Source organism: Hemitrygon akajei, chromosome 7 (genome assembly GCF_048418815.1).
Source record: "Hemitrygon akajei chromosome 7, sHemAka1.3, whole genome shotgun sequence".
NCBI classification, from domain to species: Eukaryota; Metazoa; Chordata; class Chondrichthyes; order Myliobatiformes; family Dasyatidae; genus Hemitrygon; species Hemitrygon akajei.
In genome coordinates, this window is record NC_133130.1 from 171,899,572 (window position 1) to 171,916,379 (window position 16,808).

The 16,808-nt window shown below is 41.4% G+C and overlaps 1 protein-coding gene across 4 annotated transcripts in view; it reads right to left on the minus strand.

The window, feature by feature from the left end:
- Positions 1 to 16,808, minus strand: part of mapkap1 (MAPK associated protein 1) — a 271,086-nt gene that overhangs the window by 133,227 nt on the left and 121,051 nt on the right. For all 4 annotated transcript variants that reach the window (XM_073052618.1, XM_073052617.1, XM_073052616.1 and 1 more), the window contains one exon: positions 16,283 to 16,455. In XM_073052618.1, coding sequence (XP_072908719.1) covers positions 16,283 to 16,455 — 173 coding nt within the window. The remainder of the gene's footprint in view (positions 1 to 16,282; positions 16,456 to 16,808) is intronic.

Below are 16,808 nucleotides of genomic sequence, written 5' to 3' on the forward strand. Positions count from 1 at the left end.
CTGCACAAGTAAGGGTACGTGGCAACTCAAGGTCAAAGTGACCCCAATTATTGAACCTCCATCAACAAAGTCATTTGATCCGACATGCCAGGAAGTGGTAATACAGAGCTGACGTGATCATTATAACATTCCCTGAACCCGAGACCTAATTTCAACAATGAAGGGAGCCTGAAAACTGATAGAATCAGAACATTCAAGCAGTTGGAGAAAAGAAAGTCTGACAAAACTTAAGTTTTCATCAATCCCATTTAGATGAACTTGCATTCCATTGCAATCAAATGCACAGTAGCTCAATATGCAAACCTATTACTATAGCGTGATTTATTACTTGAAAATTTCTTCCAGACTGGAGTTCCAGTAAAATAGAATACCATAATTTTGTGCACTGCATTCACTCACATGGTTCTCCAAGAGGAATTCAGTGGTAGGCAGGTTAACAATCACATCAGTGCAGCTGCATCTTAAACATATCAACCAAGGTTCAGTGGCAGTATTTTACACCCAAGGTCAGAAACTTGACTTTGTTATCCAGTTTAATATAACCATTGCACAAAGCAGAGTTTATTTAAGATTTGAAACCCTAAGTCTCATTTGCTTTCAAGTGCACATCATGGCACTTTCAGACAACAAGCAGGACAATTCCCAGTTCAGATAAAGAGACTCGGACCAAAACGTCGACTGTTAACTCTTTTTCATAGATGCTGCCTGGCCTGCTGAGTTCCTCCAGCAGTGTGTGTGTTGCTTGCATTCCAGCATCTGCACATTTTCTCATGTTTGAGGACAATTTCTTTGCTCTTTCCCATCGTTATGTTCCAAACAAAAATATAAAGCTCAAGTTTCTCATAGTCATTTGTTGAAACTTGCTTTATGTAAAGTACTTTGGGCATTCACCTGCACTGTATAGAAACACAGAAACATAGAAAACCTACAGTACAATACAGGCCCTTCGGCCCACAAAACTGTGACGAACATGTCCTTACCTTAGAACTACCTAGGCTTTACCCATAGCCCTCTATTTTCCTAAGCTCAATGTAGCCATCCAGGAGTCTCTTAAAAGACCTCATCGTTTCTGCCTCCAACGCCAGCCCATTCCACACACTCACCACTCTCTGCATAAAACACTTACCCCTGACATCTCCTCTGTACCTACTGCCAAACACCTTAAAACTATGCCCTCTCGTGCTAGCCATTTCAGCCCAGGGGAAAAGCCTCTGACTATCCACATGATCAATGCTTCGCAATACCTTGTACACCTCTATCAGGTCACCACTCATCCTCCGTCGCTCCAAGGAGGAAAGGCCGAGTTCACTCAACCTATTCTCATAACACATGCTCCCCAATCCAGGCCACATCCTTGTAAATCTCCTCTGCACCATTTCTATGATTTCCACATCCTTCCTGTTGTGAGGCGACCAAAATTGAGCACAGTACTCCAAATGGGGTCTGACCAGGGTCCTATATAGCTGCAACATTACTTCTTGGCTCTGTGATACTGCGATAGTGACTACACTTAAAGCTAACCATTGGAACTCCTTGCTTTTCTGATATTCTGACAATGAAGTGCAATGTGATTTACTTACTTATGGGCAGGTTGCTATAAAATAAATACTCTACAATAAGAGTTATTCAAACAAATGTAAAGTTTTTCCCATTAAAATTAGAAACACTTTCAATCGTTTTGCATATCTTTTTCACTCAGTTTAGCATCCAGGGAATTGACTGCACTATCAAACAGCATGGAGAATAATATAACCCAATGACAAAAGAAATGCTTGCATCAAAGCTGGTTTCAACAAAATCAAAGAAAATGCCATGAGAAACCATGGGAAAATTGTTTCTATGAATTGGCTTTTAACTCAACTACCCAAAGTACTAAATCCCTGCATGGTCAAGTGCCATGAAGGCATGACATTTTACAACAAAGCTACACAACTCTTTGTGCTTATAATTTAGGTTTCAAATCATGTTTATCTTATTAATATTTTGACTTTGTACCATCCAACAATATTGAATTCAGTGATGTGTAAAATTGACAAAATTATAATATGTAAAAACTACAGGGCCAGAAAATTAAGATGGTGTAAATTATCTTATTTGAATGTGGTAACTCAGATGAAAAATGTCTGCATGCAACTATTATACATCTATATTGTTGATAAAACTTGGAGGGGGAAGGTCAAGAAGTATTAACAATTATAAATATATTGCAAACTCAGCTATCCCTTAGTTTCAGCACAATTTGAATAAAATTTTATTCATCTCTATTTCCCAATTACTCAATTTTCATTTACATGAATCTTATTAAAATATGCTTGCAAACTTTTGTCCTTCACCAAATTGCCTTCAACAAAGTGTTCACTTCTTGCTCTTTCATTGTTGCCTTTTCTGTTTGCCCACCTACTCCCAATCATTTATTTGTTCAGATACAGTGCAGAATAGGCCCTTCTGGCACAACAAGCCCTGTTAGATAGATAGATAGATAGATAGATACTTTATACATCCCCATGGGGAAATTCAACTTTATTTCCAATGTCCCATACACTTGTTGTAGCAAAACTAATTACATACAATACTTAACTCAGTAAAAAATATGATATGCATCTAAATCACTATCTCAAAAAGCATTAATAATAGCTTTTAAAAAGTTCTTAAGTCCTGGCGGTAGAATTGTAAAGCCTAATGGCATTGGGGAGTATTGACCTCTTCATCCTGTCTGAGGAGCATTGCATCGATAGTAACCTGTCGCTGAAACTGCTTCTCTGTCTCTGGATGGTGCTATGTAGAGGATGTTCAGAGTTATCCATAATTGACCGTAGCCTACTCAGCGTCCTTCGCTCAGCTACCGATGTTAAACTCTCCAGTACTTTGCCCACGACAGAGCCCGCCTTCCTTACCAGCTTATTAAGACGTGAGGCGTCCCTCTTCTTAATGCTTCCTCCCCAACACGCCACCACAAAGAAGAGGGCGCTCTCCACAACTGACCTATAGAACATCTTCAGCATCTCACTACAGACATTGAATGACGCCAACCTTCTTAGGAAGTACAGTCGACTCTGTGCCTTCCTGCACAAGGCATCTGTGTTGGCAGTCCAGTCTAGCTTCTCGTCTAACTGTACTCCCAGATACTTGTAGGTCTTAACCTGCTCCACACATTCTCCATTAATGATCACTGGCTCCATATGAGGCCTAGATCTCCTAAAGTCCACCACCATCTCCTTGGTCTTGGTGATATTGAGACGCAGGTAGTTTGAGTTGCACCATATCACAAAGTCCTGTATCAGTTTCCTATACTCCTCCTCCTGTCCATTCCTGACACACCCCACTATGGCCGTGTCATCAGTGAACTTCTGCACATGGCAGGACTCCGAGTTATATTGGAAGTCTGATGTGTACAGGGTGAACAGGACCGGAGAGAGTACGGTTTCCTGCGGCGCCCCTGTGCTGCTGTTGGCCAGCAACCCACTAATTTAACACTTGCCTCATCACAGGTCAATTTACAATGACCAAGAACCTATGAACTGGTATGTCTTTGGAATGTGGAAGGAAACCATGTGGTCATATTCCTTACAAAAGGTGGCAGAACTGAACTACGAAACCCTAAACTCCTGTAATAAAGTAATGCCCCTAAATTATGAAAGCTGGAGCTTTGTATAACAACACTTCACTAACCTGATGAGTTTCCTAATAGCCAATCCCTGTTCACCTCCAGCCCCAACCAAGAGCACTCAGCTTCTTATGTGAGATCACACTAGTTCCAACTCAATATGACCCCTTCTCTTCAGAACTCCAACAAAATGAACTACATCTTGGATAGGATAAATTTCCTTTGACACTATCCAGTCCCAGCAAATAAAAGAATTCGCAAAACAAAATACTGGACGAACTTAGGTCAGGCAGAAACCTTTCATCTGGACTTCAATCCTGCCCGACTTGCTGAGTTCCTTCAGCACTTTGTGTATTCCCCAAAATATTACATTGATGTGCTTTGGGAAATCTTACTTGAAGACCTAAGAATCGACAAAATGTACAGCACTGGAGGTTTGTCATGTGAACAGTGGAATGTTGTAACACTTGATCCCAGGGGCTCACTGTGAAGCTGCCCCACTATATTGTAGCAAAGGTTAAAACAGATCGAGGGACAACTGCGCAAGTGCATGGACGTCAGCGAGTTAAACTGGCGCGAAGTTTAAAAGGAGACAGTTTTACAGAGCAGGCACTGAGGTAGACAGAGACAGTAAGAGGGCTTTGGCTCAATGGGGCTTCGGTGATAACAGGTCAAGGCGAGGTACATTATTTGCGTAGAACAGAAACAAAATGTCTGTGAGGCTGGTGTTCTGTATTAGGTGTCAGATGTGGTATGTCCAAGAGACATCCAGCATCCCGGATGGCCACATCTGCGTCAGGTGCGTTGAGCTGCAGCTCTTTAGGGACCAGGTTAGGGAACTGGAGATGCAGCTTGATAACCTTCGTCTGATCAGGGAAAGTGAAGAGGTGATAGAAAGCAGCTATATGCAAGTAGTCACTCTGGGACTTCGGGAGACAGATAAGGGGGTAACAGTCAGGAGAGAGAAGGGCAAGAGGCAGATACTACAGAATACCCCTGTGGCTGTCCCCCTGAACAATAAATTCTCCTGTTTGAATACTTTTGGGGGGGGGGGGGGGGGATGGCCTACCTGGGGGAAGCAACAGTGGCCACATCTCCAGCAGAGTCTGACCCTCTGGCTCAGAGAGGGAGGGAATGGAAGAAGGCAGAAGCAATAGGAGACTCTACAGTTAGGGGCCAGACAGACGATTCTGTGGACGCAGGAAAGAAACACAGATGGTAGTTTGCCTCCCAGGTGCCAGGGTCCGGGATGTTTCTGATCGCGTCCATGATATCCTGAAGTGGGAAGGTAAACAGCCAGAGGTCATGGTACATAATGCTACCAATGACACAGGTAGGAGGAGGTCCTGAAAAAAGACTACAAGGAGTTAGGAAGGAAGTTGAGAAGCAGGACCTCAAAGGTAGTAATCTCGGGATTAATGCCTGTGCCACGCAACAGTGAGTATAAGAATAGAGTGAGGTGGAGGATAAATGCATGGCTGAGGGATTGGAGCAGGTAGCAGAGATTCAGAATTCTGAATCACTGGGACCGCTTTTGGGGCAGGCGTGACCTGTACAAAAAGGACGGGTTGCACTTGAATCCAAGGAGGACAATATCCTGGCAGAGAGGTTTGCTAAGGCAACTGGGGAGAGTTTTAAACAAGAATTGCTGGGGGTAGGAACCAAACTGAAGAGACAGAGAAAGGGGCTGTTGGCTCACAAACAGAGAAAGCTTGAGACAGTGCGAGAGGGAGGATAGGCAGGTGATAGAGAAGGGGTGCGTTCAGACTGATGGTTTGAGATGGGTCTACTTTAATGCAAGAAGCATCATGATAAAAGCGGATGAGCTTAGAACATGGATCAGTGCTTGGAGCTATGATATTATGGGCATTGCAGAGATGGTTGGATGGTTCAGGGGCAGGAAAGTGCCAGGCTACAGATATTTCAGAAAGGACAGAGAGGGAGGCCAAAGACATAGGGGCATTGCATTCCTGATCAGAGACAGTGTCACGGCTTCAGAAAATGAGGAAGTCATAGAAGGACTGTCTACGGAGTCTCTGCAGGTGGAAGTTAGGAACAGGAAGCGGTCAATAACTTTACTGGGTGCTGTTTTTTTTATAGACCACCCAATAGTAACAGGGACATCGAGGAGCAGACAGGGAGACAGATTCTGGAATGGTGCAATAACAGGGTTGCCATGATGGGAGATTTTAATTTCCCCTATATTGATAGTCATCTCCATAGAGCAAGGGGTTTAGATGGGGTGGAGTTTGTTAGATGTGTTCACGAAGGTTTCTTGACACAATATGAAGATAAGCCTAAAAGAGGAGAGGCTGTACTTGATCTGGTATTGGGAAATGAACCTGGTCAGGTGTCCGGTCTCTCAGTGGGAGAGCATTTTGGAGATAGTGATCATAATTCTATCTCCTTTACCATAGCACTGGAGAGGGATAGGAACAGACAAGTTAGGAAAGTGTTTAATTGAAGTAAGGGGAAATGTGAAGCTATCAGGCAGGAACTTGGAAGCATAAATTGGGAATAGATGTTTTCAGGGAAATGTATGACAGAAATATGGCAAATGTTCAGGGGATATTTGCATGGTGTTCTGCATAGGTACGCTCCAATGAGAGAGGGAAAGCATGGTAGAGTACAGGAACCATGGGGTACAAAGGCTGTTGTAAATCTAGTCAAGAAGAAAGGAAAAGCTTACGAAAGGTTCAAAAAACTAGGTAATGATAGAGATATCAAAGATCATAAGGCTAGCAGGAAGGAGCTTAAGAATGAAATTAGGAGAGACAGAAGGTATTTGATAAAGTACCCAATGCAAGGCTTTGCTTTGTGGATCCGGAAATGACTTGCTCACAGAAGGGAAAGAGTGGTTGCAGACGGGTCATATTCTGCATGGAGGTCAGTGACCAGTGGTGTGCCTCAGGGATCTGTTCTGGGTCCCTTTCTCATCCTGATTTTTATAAAAGACCTGGATGAGGAAATGGAGGGAACTGTTAGTAAATTTGCTGATGACACAAAGGTTGGGAGTGTTGTGGATAGTCTGGAGGGCTGTCAGAAGTTACTGCAGGATATCGATAGGATGCAAAACTGGGCTGAGAAGTGCAGATGGAGTTCAACTCAGGTAAGTGTGAGGTGGCTCATTTTGGTAGGTCATATATGATAGCAGAATATAATATTAATGGTAAGACTCTTGGCAGTGTGGAGGATCAGAGGGATCTTTGGGTTCGAGTCCTTAGGACACTCAAAGCTGCTGTGCAGGTTGACTTTGTGGTTAAGAAGGCATACAGTGCATTGCCTTTCATCAACGGTGGGATTGAGTTTAAGAACCGACAGGTAATATTATAGCTATAAAGGACCCTGGCCAGACCCCATTTGGAGTACTGTGTCAGTTCTGGTCACACTGCAGGAAGGATGTAGAAACTATAAAAAGGGTGCAGAAGGAGATTTTAAAGGGCAAACGACGAGGAAATCTGCAGATGCTGGAAATTCAAGCAACACACACAAAATGCTGGTGGAACACAGCAGGCCAGGCAGCATCTATAGGGAGAAGCGCTGTCGACATTTCGGGCCGAGACCCTTCACCAGGACCGTCCTTCGACAGCGCTTCTCCCTATAGATGCTGCCTGGCCTGCTGCGTTCCACCAGCATTTTGTGTGTGTTGCAGAGGAGATTTACAAGGATATTGCCTGGATTGGGGAGCATGCCTTATGAGAATAGGTTGAGTGAACTTGGTCTTTTCTCCTTGGAGCAACGGTGGATGAGAGGTGACCTGATAGAGGTGTATAAGATGATGACAGGCATTGATCATGTGGATAGTCAGAGGCTTTTTCCCAGGGCTGAAATGGCTAACATGAGAGGGTATGGTTTTAAGGTGCTTGGAAGTAGGTACAGAGGAGACGTCAGGGGTAAGTTGCTCCTGGTGTTTTTATTTACTTTTACACAGAGCGTGGTGAGTGTGTGGAATGGGCTGTTGGCGACGGTGCTGGAGGCTGATACAATAGGGTCTTTTAAGAGACTCCTGGGTAGGTACATAGAGCTCAGGAAAATAAAGGGCTATGGCTAACCTTAGGTAATTTCTAAGTACGGTAAGTACATTTTTGGCACAGCATTATGGGCCAAAATGCCCTGTATTGTGCTATAGGCCTTCTGTTTCTATTTCCTTCTCTCAAGGAAATGAGGTGACCAGAATTTGTGTTCAATTCTGATCACCTCATTATAGGAAGGATGTGGAAGCTATGGAGAGGGTGCAGAGGAGACTTACCAGGATGTTACCTGGTTTGGAGAACAAGTCATATGAAGCAAGGTTAGCAGAGCTGGGACTTTTCTCTTTGAAGCGTAGAAGAATGAGAGGGGACTTGATAGAGGTCTACAAGATTATGAGAGGCATAGATAGGGTGGATAGTCAGTACGTGTTTCCCAGGGCACCAATAGCAAACACCAGAGGGCATATGTACAAAATTAAGGGAGGGAAGTTTAGGGGAGACATCAGGGATAAGTGTTTTTTTTTTAAAACACAGAGGATTGTGAGTACCTAGAATGACTTGCCAGGGATGGTGGTGGAGGCTAAAACATTAGGGGTATTTAAGAGCCTCTTGGACAGGCACATGGATGAAAGAAAAATAGAGGGTTATGGGGTAGTGTGGGTTTAGTACTTTTTTTTTTTAAGGATTATATGGGTCGGCACAACATGGAGGACTGAAGGGCCAGTATTGTGCTGTAGTGTTCTATGGTTCAACCACACATAGGTCATCACGGATGAACACTAATGCTTAACAAAAAGTATTATTTTTAAATGAATGTTCAAGATAGCCAAATATTCAAAGTTAAGGCATGTCTATGAGGATAGGCAAGTGAGATGGGGCTTTTCTCCCTGAAATGAAGGAGGATAAGAAGTGAATTGATAAAGGTAAACAAGATATGAGATGTACAGATCCAGTGGACAGCCAGAGCCTTTTTCCTGTGGTGGAAATGGCTATATGAGGAGGCATCATTTAGGGTGACTGGAGGAAAGTATATGAGGGATAACAGAGACATTTTTTCCCCCCCACAGAGAATGGTGGGTACGTGGAAAATTCTGCCAAGGGTGGTGGTAGAGGCAGATACATTAAGGACATTTGAGCCACATTTTGGAAGCCATTTTTTTTTAGTGATACTCCTTACAAGATTTGCACTTTTTAAACAAACCCATGTATTTTCCACACTCACTGGCAGAAAGTGGTGTATCAGCTAAACTAACTGCTTATCACCTTTATTGTTTTTCATTGGCTAAGCATTAGCACATTACCCACATGATGTAATTGTTTTAATTATGTGGCCTATTAAGTAATTTATCACTAAGGAATTTCCCTCACCCAGAAAAGTGAGATTTTCAGAAGTCCATCTTTATTCTGTTGTCTTACACCACTTAGCATTAATTCCCCTTTTAGCATCATTTTTCAGCTCTTGATTTATTTTCCTTAGCATTTGTATAGTTGTTTGTACTCTAAAATAAACCAAAATCTTGGAAGTAAGACTGCTTGCCATTTTTGACTCTTGGAAGAACCCAAAGAATCAGAAATTACAGAGATCCAACAACTCTGTAGCACAAGGATGATAGAATAAGAGGGCTATGCGAGAGAAGAGATAGGTTAAAAGGTCAGCATAACATCATGGGCTGAAGGGCCTCTACTGTGCTGTAATGTTATATGTTCTATGTTAAACTAAACAGATTCCCAAAATCAGGAACTGAGCAGGGTCAGGAGAAGTAAAAGTTCATGTCCCAACTCATTTCTTTCCCTTCCTCCTCTCCCGAAAAATCATGGCATCTCAGACTTGCTGAGTACTGGCACAAATAACACTAGAGTACAATATTATTCCATTATTCATGTGCTGGTCTGCTTCTAAAATGTGTGGCTTAAATTTGGAATTTTAATTAAATGATTGATTTCTCAATTAATAAATTACAAAGTGCATGCTAATTGTTTAATTGGTCACTTGATCTACAGATCATTTATGAATAAATTGAGTTGATTTACAAAGTTTATTGATTTGACTTGACAATGAATTATTGAACAGACGAACTGATTTGCAATTTCACCAATTAATTCACAAATTTCCACAAATCAGTTCAAATATGACATTATAAATATAGAATATAAAGTGATATGAGACTTGTCATGGCTTACTTCTGCATTAAATAAAACAGATATTGACAGCACATGGATGGTAATGTAAACCAGTTTCAGAATGGCTGATTTTTTAAGTAAATAATTTACAAACGGGCAATATGTTTAATAATTACATTCCAACAAGGAAGCAAAGTGCAACAGTTGCCTATCTAAGGTTCTTTATAAAAGGCATTCACCACTATTTATCTTTTATCTATTCTATTTAGAGATACAGCGCGGAATAGACCCTTTGAGATGCACCACACAGCAATGCACTTATTTAACCCTAGCCTAAACACAGGACAATTTAGCCTATTAACCGAAACATCGTCGGACAGAGGGAGGAAACCAGAGCACACCGAGGAAAACCATGGGAACACTGGAAGAAAGTTCAAGCCTTCTTGTAGAGGAGGCAGGAACTGAACTCTGATACCCTGAGCTGTAAGAGCATTGTGCTTACTTCAATGTTACCATGGCACACTTTGCAAGTACCAAGACACTTTCCCTATTCTGTCAGGGTGATTTCATCATCAGCTCCTGTTGCAACTCCACTACACAAACAGTGGGAGAGACAGACAAGGAACAGCATAGTCAAAACCAAAAACAGAGGAATTCTGCAGATGCTGGAAATCCAGAGGAACTTAGCAGGTCAGACAGCATTCTGTGTAAGGTAACAAACAAACAAGACCCTTCATGAGGACTAGAAAGGAAGGAGAAAGAAGCCAGAAGGTGGGGGTGGGAGGAGGAGGAGGAGGAGAAATGCAAGGTGGCAGGTGACAGATAAAGCTTGGTGAAAGAGAAGATGGACGGGTGGGAGAGAGGATGAATTGATAAGCAGGGAGGTAAAGGGCTGAAGAAGGAATCTGATAGGAGAGGACAGTAGACTATTGAAGAAAGGGGAAAAAGAAGGGGCACCAGAGGGAAGTGATGGGCAGGTGAGGAGGAGACGGGTAAAGAGGGGAGTCATAATGGACAATGGAAAAAGAGAGGAGGAGGGGTGGGAATTAATACAAGTTGGAAGAATTAATGTTCCTGTCATCAGGATTGGAAGCTAACTGGATCAAATATGAGGTGTTCTCCTCCAGCCTGAGAGTGGCCTCATTGTGGCAGTAGAGTAGGCCAATTGGAACAATAAATCTTTGCAATGGTACAAACATTTGACCACATGCAGCTTTTCAAGTATCATCCATCATATTTATGTTAAAGTTTATTTTTAAGCCTGTGGATTTTGATTTATATAAAGGATCAAATGGAAGGCCTCCTTACTGCATCAAGTATTGTATCTGATTGGTGGGGAAACCACCTCTGCCAGTGATTGTACGCATTTACCTATTACTGCCAACAACAAACACCAAGATAACCCCAATGTTACTCAAGGCAAATAAAATGCGATTCTTTCATTGCGACGTCAATACTGGTCAACAGAGAACTAATGGGCAATCCTGTGGAGCTAAAGAATGCAGAGTTTAGATGCAAACAATTGATAATTCCTTTCCTCCCAGAGATGCTGTTTGACCCAGTGGGATCCTCAGATTCCAGACTGTTGCTCCAGATTCCAGCATTTGCAGTCTTTTGTGTTTGTACATTTATTTTCAATTTTCCAGCTGATTGTACTTCAAATGTACATCAACCCTTTAAAATGTTTAAAAGATTCTGTATACATCACACTTACAAATAGTGAAGCACTTTCCAGATCCTCCAACTATCACTAGGTACTAAATTCACATCCAACATCTTTCCCACACCCCAACTTCTAATTTTTCTACTGACACTTTAAGTACACGCTCCTTGCACTTTTTTCCATTATCAAATTTTATGCATCTCAGCCTTTCCTGTTCTAAGATCACATCCAGTCTAGCCAGTACTTCTTCACAGCTAAAATTTTGCAATCCCAGCAACATCCTGGTAAATCAATATTTCCGTTACTTTGTAGCTCTCTCCAAATGCATTACATCGATATTCTCCAGACCAAATTCCATTTGCTATTTTCTATCCACCTGCAAATTCTACAGAAATCCTCTTGCAGTTTACAGCTTCCTTCCTCAATATCAGCCACAGGCAATCTTCTCAAGAGCATTTAACATTAAATCATTGACAAACAGAGAATTATAGGCTCAGTGGCCATTTTATTAGGTACAGGAATGGAACCTGGTGTGTCCTTCTGCTGCTATAGACCATGCACTTCAAAGTTCAATGTGTTATGCATTCGGAGATGCTCTTCTGCACAGCACTATTGTAATACATTGTTATTTGAGTTACTGTCACGTTCATGTTAGCTTGAACGTGTTTGGCCATTCTGCTGACTTCTCTCATTAACAAGGCATTTTCACCCACAGAACTGCCGCTCACTGGATTTTTTTTAATTTCTCGCACCATTGTACATGAAAATCCCAGGATATAAGCAGTTTCTGAGATACTCAAGCCTCCTTATCTGGCACCAACAATCATTCCACGGTCACATTTCTGCCCCATTCTGATGTTTGACCTGAAGAACAACTGAACTGCTTGACAATGTCTGCATGCTTGCTTTCAAGTATTGAGTTACTGGAACATGATTGGCCGATTCGATACTTGCATTAACGAACTGTACAGGTGTGTACCTCATGAAGTAGCCACTGAGCATCGTTCCTCTCCAACATAAGAACTCACCCGTACCACTGTCAGCACTATTAAAATGAAAGTTGCTTTTCCCAAGGATCTCACTGTTTTATTTTCCAAGTCTGGCATGCAGGACGTTCGCAAAAGTCATGCCAAAATCCATGTACACCACATCAAACCCACTTTCTTCATTACCTCTTCACAATATTCAGGATGGAACTTTCCCAAACAAGTCCACACAATCCAACCCTTGCCTTTCCTGATGAAGTTCTCTTGTTTCTCTTACCATGTGTAGCCTGACTTGCTGAGTATTGACTCCATTTTCTATTTTTTGTTTTAGATTTTCACCATCTGCCATTTTAATTTTCTGTAAGAACACTACTCATTTCCCTGGTCAGAAACAATCAACCCACTGGAAAAACCTACACCTCACTCCAAAGCACAACTCAACTCTCCTGATAACAAACAGTTATTGTCGGCAAGACCATTAACATGCTTGACCTGAAGAATGACCCGAGATGACCAGGCAGATTAAAACCAAACCAGTTCCAAGAGAGGCTGAAGGGAACAGTAAGAGTGATTGATTATTTAAACAAATTAAATTTAAACATTGATTGCGATTGGATTAAGCATATCTACAATGTTCTAATACATGATGGAAAACAAAAGTCAACTAAATGGCACTGTAATGATACTGGATTCAGAAGAATAGAAAACTTGCACATTTTTTGTTAAGCTAACCATGATTTAATACAAGTATTCCTAACCAAGGGTGCATGATCCTACAGTGAGGCGTGAGAGAGAAAGAGCAGCAAGGGAAGTAAGAATGAGAAGGTGGTGTGGGCACCCATGATTAATGATGGCCTTATAAAATCACTTGGAAAATTGAAATTCAGTTAAATAGAAATTGCAAGAATTCAAAAACTGAAAACTGAAATTGCATTTTGCTAGATAGTAAATCCAGAGATAAATCCAGCTTAGGAGCAACCCATGTTGACATCAGGTATTGGCAGGGATGGATGTACAATTACTGAAAGCATACAAGCATATGAATTAGCAGCAAGAGCAGACCAATCAGCATCTCAAACCTGATCTGATTAACAACGTAACTCTGCATTTTCACCTCTCATCTCCTTGCTTATAATGTACCTAAGAGTTGCAACAAGTGGATTGTTGGGTATTTTTACAAGATCACCAAAGTCATTATGAAATAGCTTAATTTGCATAACAATTAAATCCAAAAGATAGGGTACACAAAGTTCCCACACACTAAGGAGCAAAGAAAGATGGCGCCAGAGGCTTTTGCAGACCCAGTGACTTCTTCCAATTTGTCTGTGAAGAAGTTGTTCCTTCTTTTCTCACATCTTTCTTTTCAAGGTTGCTGGGGTCCTGCCGGAGCCCGTGATCTACAGCTGCTGCTCATACTACAGTTCTCGGTGAGCGGTGCATTTTTAGAATCGCTGTGTGACCTGGTGTTTTAATACCTCCAGCTGCAGTCTGGAAGACATGTGCCTTCGGGTTATAGTCCCATGGAAGACCCAGTTCCTCTCAGACGCTGCCAACTGAATTGTTGTGGGACACTGAAACATCAAGACAGCAGGCAGTATGCACTGCTCTCAGAAGAAGGCTCCTGCACTCAAGTGTTCCTCTCCTTTTTTGATGGTGAGTGAGAGCCTGTTGGTCCTCCAGTCTGAGGAGTCTGAGAAGTGACATGGAGGATTATCACACTGGAGCTGCTGATCTCCACTCTCGTTGTTGCAGGAGAGCGGCCTCCCTTTCCCTCACTAGTGAGATACGGAAATATTGCGATGGACTGTAATTTTTGATGGACTCTAGATCAAAGTCTCTTTGGGGGCTTGCTATTGCTTGCAGGGTGAGGGGGGCAGTGCTTTTGCGGGTGCAAGTAGGGAAGGGAGAAGGGTTGATGCTTTTGCTGCTGGTTGGTTGTGGGAGGGGGAGGGGACTTTTGGGTTTTTGTGATCTGTTCTGTCATTCATTCTTTGGGTGTTTTTCCCCCCTGTTTTGTGAATGTCTACATAGAGGAAGAATTTCAGGTTGTATACTGTATACATATTCTGATTTAAATTCAACCACTGAACTACGATTTAAATTGACAATAGTTTTAATGCAGTTAAAGGCAAGTTTCACAACACTTCACACAACTTTCAGAAAACCAGCCGATGGAGAGAATAGGATAAGTGACCAAAGCTTGGTCACAGAAGCATCTTTTTATGAAATGCCTTGGAAGAAGAAAGACAATAGAGGGACAAAATGTGAGAATAATATTATAACTGCTGAACATGTAGTCACTTCGCCATGGGTGGCTAAGATCAGAGTTACGCAGTGTTGGAATTGGAGATCTCCTGAAAGGTTGCAGAGGAGGGGGATGTTACAGGGATAGGGAACTGCAGAGTGAAAGTGAGATTTAAATGCTAAGATATTTCTAAGTTGAGGTACTGCTGAATCAGGATGTCAGCTAGCAGAAGAATAACTTGAAAACTGAGAGTAAGGATTCAGGCAAATGCAAAACTATCAAAGGTGCAACTCAAGCTCAAGAACAATCAGTTGTTTTACATCAAACTCTCTATCATTGAAGTGCATTGATCCCGATTTCTTTAGAACATTTTAATAATCATTTCAATTTATGCTAATGAATATTTAATGTCAGCTCATGAAATCTAGATGATTTCGTCCATTTACAAGTTCAGAGAATCATCTTGCTAGAAATTTAATTGTCAGACCAGGACAAATTGAACCATGGCCCTTATTGGATTATTTTTCTTATGACTCTAGAGGGCTCCAATTTGTTCCACTGAAATCTATAGCATTGGTGGGACATGCTGTAATTTCTCAACCATTCAACAAAACAAGCAAAGATCATGCACAGCTGACTATGAGAGATAACATGATGACAAATCAGAAGCATTAACGTTTGCATTTTATTTCAGCAAAATTAGTGTCTGAGGAATGATCCATACCTCATGGAAAACATATCCAACATTTTTGAGAGGGCAAAGGCTTATTTTTCTGGATAAAATGATCACAAGAATAAAGTGACCAAGAAAGTGACTGACTATTATGTTATGTACTTTGAGTGCAACCCATTCCTGCAAAACAAATGTACATCCCCATTAGCTGACTAATATATGGAAAATATTTCTATTGAGGAGTTGAGCGATGATGCTTTCCAAATTGTGACGTGTCATAGAAAGAAAAACAATGAAAATTAATCATATCATGATCAATACCATGGTACACTTCAGCTATCAGTTAGCCACAAAATCAAGGCAAAAGTTTAAAAACTCACTCTTAATTTGGAAGTGTTAGACTATTAAGTAAATCACCTTATCTTCACAACATAACTATCAATTTACAAGGCACAATTCTGCTATGTCTTACGTTAGATTTGTGCACTCTGTCATTTTTTGAATCTGTGCATTGCTCCTTTTGTCCTGCTGAACATTGCGGGCATGCACTGTTGTTGGCAGAATGTGTGGTGATACTAGTGGGCCGCTCTCAGCACTTCCATACGTTTTGTTGGTAGCTAATGTAAATGGTAAATTTCACTGTAAATTTTGATGTTCATTTGATAAATAAGTGAATCTGAGCCTTTCAGAGATCAAATTGTTGATTTTGCACATCTTCCCATTCTCCTTTGCTCAAGTATAATTTTTGACATCAGTGCCAAGCCAAGGCCTGCCTGCATATTGCACCACAGATTCCAAGTTGAAAGCCTCTGGAGACAAAATAAAAATTGACTGATACAAAGAAAGCACATAAAAATACTGACCTTGAAGAAAATCAAACCTAAAATTGCATTATTTTAACCTTCTGGTAACCTGGGCAAGTGCGTAATCAAAACATTTTGATATATTGCAAAATAAGTCAGGAGTAAAAGGGAAAAAGTAAAACATTCTACATGAAAGAAATAAGGTGCTTTAATTACTTCAGCTTGGGTTCCCGTCCTTCACTGGTGTACTGCCAGCAGAGTAAGCCAATCAGATCTTGAACTCTTGCATTTGCCATCGTTACCACGGTCATTGGCTGCATCCTGTCCTGGCTTGTTTGCATGGGGAGGTAGACATCAATGTTTTTGGTTGCTGTGGTACCTATGTGGCCCTGTGAGAGAGAAAAACAAGAAGAAAAAATTAATGGTAAAACAAAGGAATGTTCATTCATGCGTGCACCTTGTATAATCACTTAGCTTTTAAGAATTGAAAACTGGAAAAATACAAAACTGGATTCAAGATAGGAATGCAATTGGTTGCTTCACCAAAACATACAATATTTTACATTTGTAAGACCATAATAAATAGCGGCAGATTAAAGAATAGGTTTATGTACATTGAAACATACAGTGAAATGCACCACTTGTGCCAATGACCAACACAGCAGAGCCCAGAAGAGTTGCCAACAGAGCATGGCCACAATGTTTACTAACCTGTACATCTCTGGAACGTGGGACGGAACCG